The sequence below is a fragment of the Opisthorchis viverrini genome (assembly GCF_000715545.1).
Source record: "Opisthorchis viverrini unplaced genomic scaffold opera_v5_8, whole genome shotgun sequence".
Taxonomy (NCBI): domain Eukaryota; kingdom Metazoa; phylum Platyhelminthes; class Trematoda; order Opisthorchiida; family Opisthorchiidae; genus Opisthorchis; species Opisthorchis viverrini.
In genome coordinates this window covers 783,676-791,030 of record NW_008751664.1, presented here as the reverse complement: position 1 = coordinate 791,030, position 7,355 = coordinate 783,676, and the positions used below count along the sequence as shown (strand labels likewise).

General features: G+C 45.2%; 1 protein-coding gene across 1 annotated transcript in view; it reads right to left on the bottom strand.

Annotated features, from left to right (window-relative positions):
- Positions 1 to 1,409: 1,409 nt before the first annotated feature.
- T265_00778 (hypothetical protein) overlaps positions 1,410 to 7,355 on the bottom strand; it is a gene marked incomplete at both ends in the record, with an annotated part of 29,856 nt that continues 23,910 nt past the window's right edge. Inside the window, 4 exons of the mRNA XM_009164650.1 lie at positions 1,410 to 2,021; positions 3,532 to 3,653; positions 4,023 to 4,454; positions 4,538 to 5,008. Coding sequence (XP_009162914.1) covers positions 1,794 to 2,021; positions 3,532 to 3,653; positions 4,023 to 4,454; positions 4,538 to 5,008 — 1,253 coding nt within the window. The remainder of the gene's footprint in view (positions 2,022 to 3,531; positions 3,654 to 4,022; positions 4,455 to 4,537; positions 5,009 to 7,355) is intronic.

Sequence of the window (7,355 nt, the reverse complement as noted above, 5' to 3'; positions counted from 1 at the left end):
TCATCACAGTGGAGTCCAAAGCAGCAGTCGGTTGGACAGCCCTCTCAAGGGGGAGGGGTTCGGGGGCCAGCCGTCCCTAATAACCGAACATCACATCATTTGGGCGCATGTGTCACGTGCAGGACACGGGTCAGACGTAGGCATGCCCTGATTGGTCAGAATGCCAACCAATCCGAGTCAAGCACCTTGACTCGACGGTTCTCGCCCCCTCACGGACATTCTGGCACGACCTTGTGTCCAGCACCAGAAGCTGCGTTGGTTGGGACATGTGTTACGTATGCCGAACCATCGTTTGCCGAAGAGGGTACTGTTTTCCATGCCCAATTCGGAGTGGCGTAAACAGAGAGGTGTCCAACCCATGACCTGGCAGAGGAGTATGAAGGAGATCACGAAACGCTTGGGTGCTGTCGGTGCTACTCGCCTTCCAGGATGGGGACCGCGTGATCCTCACTGTGCCTGGTTGGAGACACTACAAGATATGGCTGCCAACCGATGTCAGTGGCGTTCTTGTTGTCAGTTTCTATCCAGATTGCCTGAGTGAATGTCTGGAGGTGTAGGCACCTCGGAATGATTGTGTTAAGCTAGCACTAAGTCCCTTCCCCGTCCACCTTTATTCTTTTCTTTACAATAAGGCTTTCAAATAGGTCATGGTTGTACGGCAGTGGAGCATGTTGATTGAAAACTGATGTCATGCTGTCGATGATGATGACTTGAGGCACATGACACTACCGGATATTTCCTACTAATGTTTTGCTTGTTTTTATTGCAGTGCACATCTTCGTTCCGGTGAGCTTGATCGTCTATCGTTCAGGTTATCGAGAAGTTCGACGACGCTGAATTCCTATGACATGCGCTTCAAAGCAATACAACACTTGTACTTCAGTTGTGGGAATAGCTGCCCTGCGACAAGCGATCTCAATAGGATGTGGGCGAAATCCCGAAACTTCCTCAGAAACAGGTTTTTCTTGGGATTCATTAGTTTGGTGTATAATGTCGAAAATGTGGCTCTTTTGATAGCATTGTTTGACAATCTTGATTATTGCACGTTAACTGCCAACAGCTGACATGAATATGGAAGCTTGCATTCTTGGCAACATCAACCTTCAGAAAAAGAGTGGCTCCTCTTTTACCCAGCGCGATGGCCGAATGGACCGATACTGAAGATGGAAACACACGTCATAGTTGTAACTGAATAGTTTAGGTAGACTGTGAGAATGTGTCTACAGTACTCTCTGTACTGCCATCCGTTGCATATCAAGGTCTACAAAATGAAAAAAAGCGTCACAACCAACCCATCCAAGTGACTGTGCGCCAGAGTCAAGATTCATTGGAAATAGTCTCCAACCCATCCGTTTGTTATGCGGACGCACCCCAGCCGAAAGAGATTCACTAAAAGCTAAAACGATGGATATGATGGGTTGGCAAACACGCAATTTATTACATTAATTAGCTGAAATACGATCATCGGCTAGGGAAAGGAATACTTGCAGCGTTGCAGGATGTAGAATTACCAACCTATCCAGAAGTAAACATACAGCAAGAGGGAAGAAAAAGCAAACACGCGACATAAGAGAGAAATTGGGAGTCGAAAGAAAAGTTGTCAGCCATGTGTGAAGACGGATGAATGAGCGCAAATATCAGGTCTCTGGAGCCCGTTGTAGTGATGGTAATGTGCCTGGACGTTCCCAAGTGACAAAAAAGAGTAACAATCGACTTTCGACCAGTGTGAATAGAATTCATCAGTTGGCGGACGACGTGTACCGTTAACCGCTTATTCTGGGGGGACGATGGACCTATAGTGTTGCGATTGGTTGCGTGTTCCAAATGGTTTCTGCTTCCGAATTACCCAGTACACAGGGTAGTGGTGCGTGTGAGTCAGTATGATGCGTCACAGGAGGCGATGACCGACTATCCTCCATAGATTCTACCATTTCAAGATGATTACCAAGAGTAGCTTTGAGATCACCCTCTTCTTCATCTTCCTCCTCTGCGTTTTCTAGCCATGTCAGCCATCGATTTACCTGAAGTGAAGGAAGACCAAGGATCATACTAGAGAAGGCAGTAGTAATGCAGAATCTAGTACAACCAAAGTTAACGAAGAGCTTTTGATTACCGGAGGGTCTCAGTCCGGATCAAGGTCCTCGATGAAATCGATCAGGTCGATGTGGAACAGTACACCACAGCATTTAATAACTTGCACCAGTGAAAGTGTGGCTTTAAATCGCCTGAAAGAACCATAGAGAGAGAACAGCAAGGACAATATGCCAACGGCTACCATCCTTGGATTTAATAGCACGCTACAATGAATCTACGTTAGACTTCCGAACCCGAGATGAGGCTAATTATACAGTATCTGTCACAACTGGGCGTCAAGACATCTGAGTGACCAGCGCTCTAATCGATTTGACAAGTCATGCGTTGTCTTCTGAAGAAGTTGATTGAGTCCTGATTTTAAACTACAAAGGCATGCAGCATACTACATTCGTAACCGTTATCACAGACGTGAACGAAGTCTACATGGAATTGGGAGAAATTGAAATTTACTCCTTTAGCTTATAAAGAAGTCTGATTTACACTTCGTTCGACCACACCAGATGTATTTTATTCTGGATTATCTTCAGGACGAATTCTTAAAAAGGAGGCCGATTTCTGACGGATACCCAGAGGAATTTACCAACGTCCATAGAACATCATGGCCTAAGCGTGAGGCTGACTACTAAGCAAAAAATGTTTTTTTTGTCAGACTGTAGAACACCTAACCACGGCCGTGCGACAAATTACGTGCTGTAATCGGCCATACGTACCCATCCGCTCAACTAATCCTGCTCCCATGAACGAAGCAAGTAAATCTCCTATGTATTTAATTTCTCTGCCTCACACGTTATGTACCAGTTCACACGCAGTTGCGGTCAAATATACATTAGCATAATGTATAGGAGTTTGTGGGAACGGATCTCAGAAAATTTGCCTTGTCATTTGAGTCAGGTGAGTAATCGACTGTCCGATGGCGTCCGACCGGAAAACCTGCCTCATCGATTACCAAACGGATTCTGTCCACTGGACACAAACCTTACACCAGTAGAGCGCTTAGAATTGCACTGAGCAATGTCAACTAGAGAATCGATGAGGCCATGTTGATCGAACATACGATAGTCACCCTAGAGCAAACCAAGACCCCTATTATACTTTTGACCCGTATTACAAATGGGACGTTGCAAACGACCACCTTCATGAACTATTGGCCCAGCCGATAGGAGCCCGCTAATGTCGACAGCAGCAATATAGGTTGTTTCCTGGCAGTTATGAACAGCACTGTTACCGTGAAGAGATCGAACTTCCTAAAACGCGCCACTTGTTCAGTCCTAAGTGGAGGAATTTCATGACGGGTATGGCCACAAAGGACTACACTATTACGACAAGGGTATAGAGAAATGATTCGAAGGCACTGCTAGGAGTAACCGACTTCCCGTTCAGACTAAAAATCGTGTAGATTATGCACTTCAAAAATAACAAGATATTTGTGAAGCTCACTTCAAAAAGTGCTTCGCCTTTGGCCGGATAATCAGGGTTCAGTTCTTCTTTCCACGTTAGAAACGTGTTCTCGTCCACTAAGTCGCAGTTGTACAGGTTGATGAAGCAACGCAGTAGAAATCCTGTTTGTTGCGAAAAAGATAAAAGTGTACAAAAACGTGAGGCGAACAGTTGCCATTTACACTGATACACAAATGAAGGAAGCCGAATAGAGGCGATTTTTAATGAGGCAAGTTAGAATCCAAGAATTTCTGATCGTACCCATGACCACATATTGGCAGAACAGCTGCCCAGAGTACGACCATACACGGACTGGCCAAACGCAACAGCAACAGTTAGCGAAATTGGTAACTATACTATCTAGTCAGACTGTATCAGATTCAACGACAGTCAGCAATATCTTGACACGAATTAGGCGCACGGTCTGTAAGGCCGTTATCAGAAATGTCAGATACGGTGAATTCTTAAATGTTTCTGATTCCCCTACATACCTTTTGGCTTGTTTTTACTCATCCAGAATATCTGGAGGGCATGTAGTGCATCAAGTTGTCGACTTGAAGATCCAATCAGTACCCCGGCCAACTCAGCGGGAACCAGTCGCGTCCATGCGGCTCGTTCACGAGACATTAATTCTGTTGGCGAAGACTGCGGCGAGAGCTCAAGGCCAGTTCGGTATATGTATTCATAAACAACAAGCATTACGGTGTGAATGAAGTCAGGGGACTGTTGATCCTCCGGGCGAACACATTTTTTTAGACATTCGGAGAGCGTCAGTGTCATATGTTCATCGTCAGTCTTGGTGGAAAGTGGTCCTGATGTCAACAACTTATTGAGCTCACGAGACAAACAAAGATTAGGTACGAGGAAGCTCAAACCACGTTCTTCCAAAGTTTCCAACAGCCGTTCATTCCACTGATTTCCATCTAAAATAGCCAGAAAACAAGAGCAATTAATTGGATCAATTTACCGTATGTGTGAATGAAGCCAAAGCCTGACGAAAACCAACCTGGTAACATTTGGCTCATGAGGATTCCACTGTCCCGAAACCAGCGAATCATCATCTGCCGCCGCTCTTCGACCGTGTGACAGGCTACAGATTGGGTGCCAAACGAATCGGGAGCTCCACTATGGTTAGCTTGTGAGGACCCATCGATCATACGTACGAGTTGCTGAAGGATCAGCAGAAACAGTGGATGGTGTTTCCCAGCACGAAGAGGTTCAGTCAAATCTGTCAGTTGCAATGCACCAATCCATAACAGCGAGGCGGCTATGGAAGCAAATTTTGACTTGGAAAAAATGACCGAAGTAGACTGAAGCAATCTGGACAGTAAATGCGCACACACAGAAGCAAGTGGCCGACTGGTTTCCTTCGTTGATTTGCTCGATTTCAAATCTTTCATATTGACAAGATTAGCGCAGTCCGTAAACAACTGTGCGGATTCCATGGGATCCAAGGTGGATAGGGGAAAAACAGCACCTAAGAAAAAGAGAGGATATGACGATAAACCTGGGCATCTGACCATGCTGCTGTCTGAACATAAGCTGGGTAGAATGGCACAAACTGGATATAAACAGATCCCGTGAGACACCAAAAGCCAACTACCATAAAAAAGGATCACAATGACAATTTGAACAATGAACTTCAACACCAGAAGAACGAGCATTTGAAAACACCAGGTATGGATGCAAATCCGTAAGTGCACAAGTTGACTACGAAATTGTTCACGCCTAATTTGCTTTAAGGCTGTTTGCTCACTCTACCTCTGACGTGCTTCTCCCATGGAGCAAGGTATTCTAAAGTATGCATGAATTACGATAGTACGCGATACCTTGTCACATTTCAGCGGCATTTCGATGCGCCGTTCAAACACAGTACTGAACAAACAAAAGCAGTTAGTCTTTTTTTCTAGACTCCTACGGATGGGGCTAGTGCAGAACGAAAAAGCGAAGGTCCACATGGCTAGAGTTTACTCGGAAGAATAGAGTCCACATGCAGACGGGAAGTGATTAGGAAAACAATCGACACCAGTAACCTGTATCGAGGTAGTAGGCGGAATGTCTCCAAATGATGGAAACCCCGCTCTATACGACTGTTATTCAAAATCTCGATATTGTCAGGACTACTGATATATCCAGTTGGCTGAAAAATTCCGCATTAGGTCAAGATACATATATACTAAGGTCTATAAACATGTGTGTGACCCTCAATTGGACGAAAACACCGGAAACAAGCATTTATAGCAATCCGTTTCAAATGCTGATCACTGAGGTTTTTGTGCAAAACATGGTCAAAACATGTTTTGCTATTTCGACCCGTTTCGGGGTAGTCAGTGAAATTTCACATGCGAAAATAACAACTGACGCACTGGGACACTTCACTCAGATTCCTAATCTACTGATAACATCAGCTTGATTGATGAAACATCTGTAATCATATTGTCTAGCTCAGCGAACAAACCACCGACCATAACCAGTATACATGGCGTGACAATAGTCCTATGTATCTGCCCGTTACATCGTTCAGCTGTAACACCCTTCCGGTGCCTAGCTGCCACGCTACCCGCAGGAAGCACGAGGGCTGTAATACTGCCAGGTTGCCCAAGCCTAGAAAGGGGAGGTCGAGAGGCAGAGGTCGGGCCCATACCTGTTAAATGCATATGAATGAATTCAGGGTAGGTCAAGACAACCAGTCGAAACGTTGAAGCAGTGGAATAGGTTCAAGGATAACGGTCAAACAATGCTGGGAGGATTTGAAGGGTAGTCAAGCAACAGGGTTTGAAAACTCGCATACTCAGGCCCAACTTAAAAGGACGTAATGAGACATTGACGATAGGTTGTTTAATCAGCATATGGTGAGGCCGATTCAAATCTTCCCACGCTGTCAGTCTGTTTACGTGACGAGGATTCGTATATAGTGTTTCCGTCCGTTCGATATTCGATGAATTCGGAAAATGGCTCAAGATCGATTTAAGAAAGTCCGCTTATCCTGTTCTATTACCTGTTTCCATAGTAACCGCCTCACTGCTTTGGGGAATGGTATGAGAAAAGTCGAACAAAATTCGATCTTTGTAGCTAAGCGCGCACTTGTCGACCCGAATCGCAAACAGTGCAGGTTTCCATCAATTCATAAGTTTGGGACATGTCAGCGGACGTAATACCAGCTATCAGCAGTCTATGGAACCACAAATTTGAGCCATCAACGACAAACCGTAAATAAGCGACATGCTAGTCCTAGCTGCCACATAATTTCCATGGTGTTTTATTCACTCCTCTCACACTCATCTGGTTTTTTAAGATAGTGATTATGCAATACGAAACTGAGGAGTCCGGCACTCACCCGACACGCTCTACCAGAGTAACACAGCTACCAGTCTTGCCCAAAATTACTGCAGACGGATATTTAGGAGTGAGGACACGTCAAAAAAAAATCGTCCAGCTGTAGCACGCTTTCAGGGCCTAGCTGCCATGACACACGAACTAGGCACGAGGGCTGGGATACTGCCAGGCCACAAGCCTAGACAGGGGAAGTCGAGAGGACATCTCAGTTATCAATTAAAGCAGAGACGAAGTGGTTTGGAGGTTATATGTGATATAAATCATGACGTTCCTCCACTCTTTATGAAACAAGCCAGGAAAACATTACAAGTTACTATAGAAAGTTTCGGCGCTTGGACCATCATCATCATTGTCAGCTGTAAGAACCGCGTACTCGTCGTACACTGGTTGTAGCTGCCACAGTTTCGTTCACCGATGATTTGGGAGGAGGGGTAGGAAGCTGCGCATTGCAGGCGCGAGCTGGTAAATTGGTGCATAAATCCAGCACT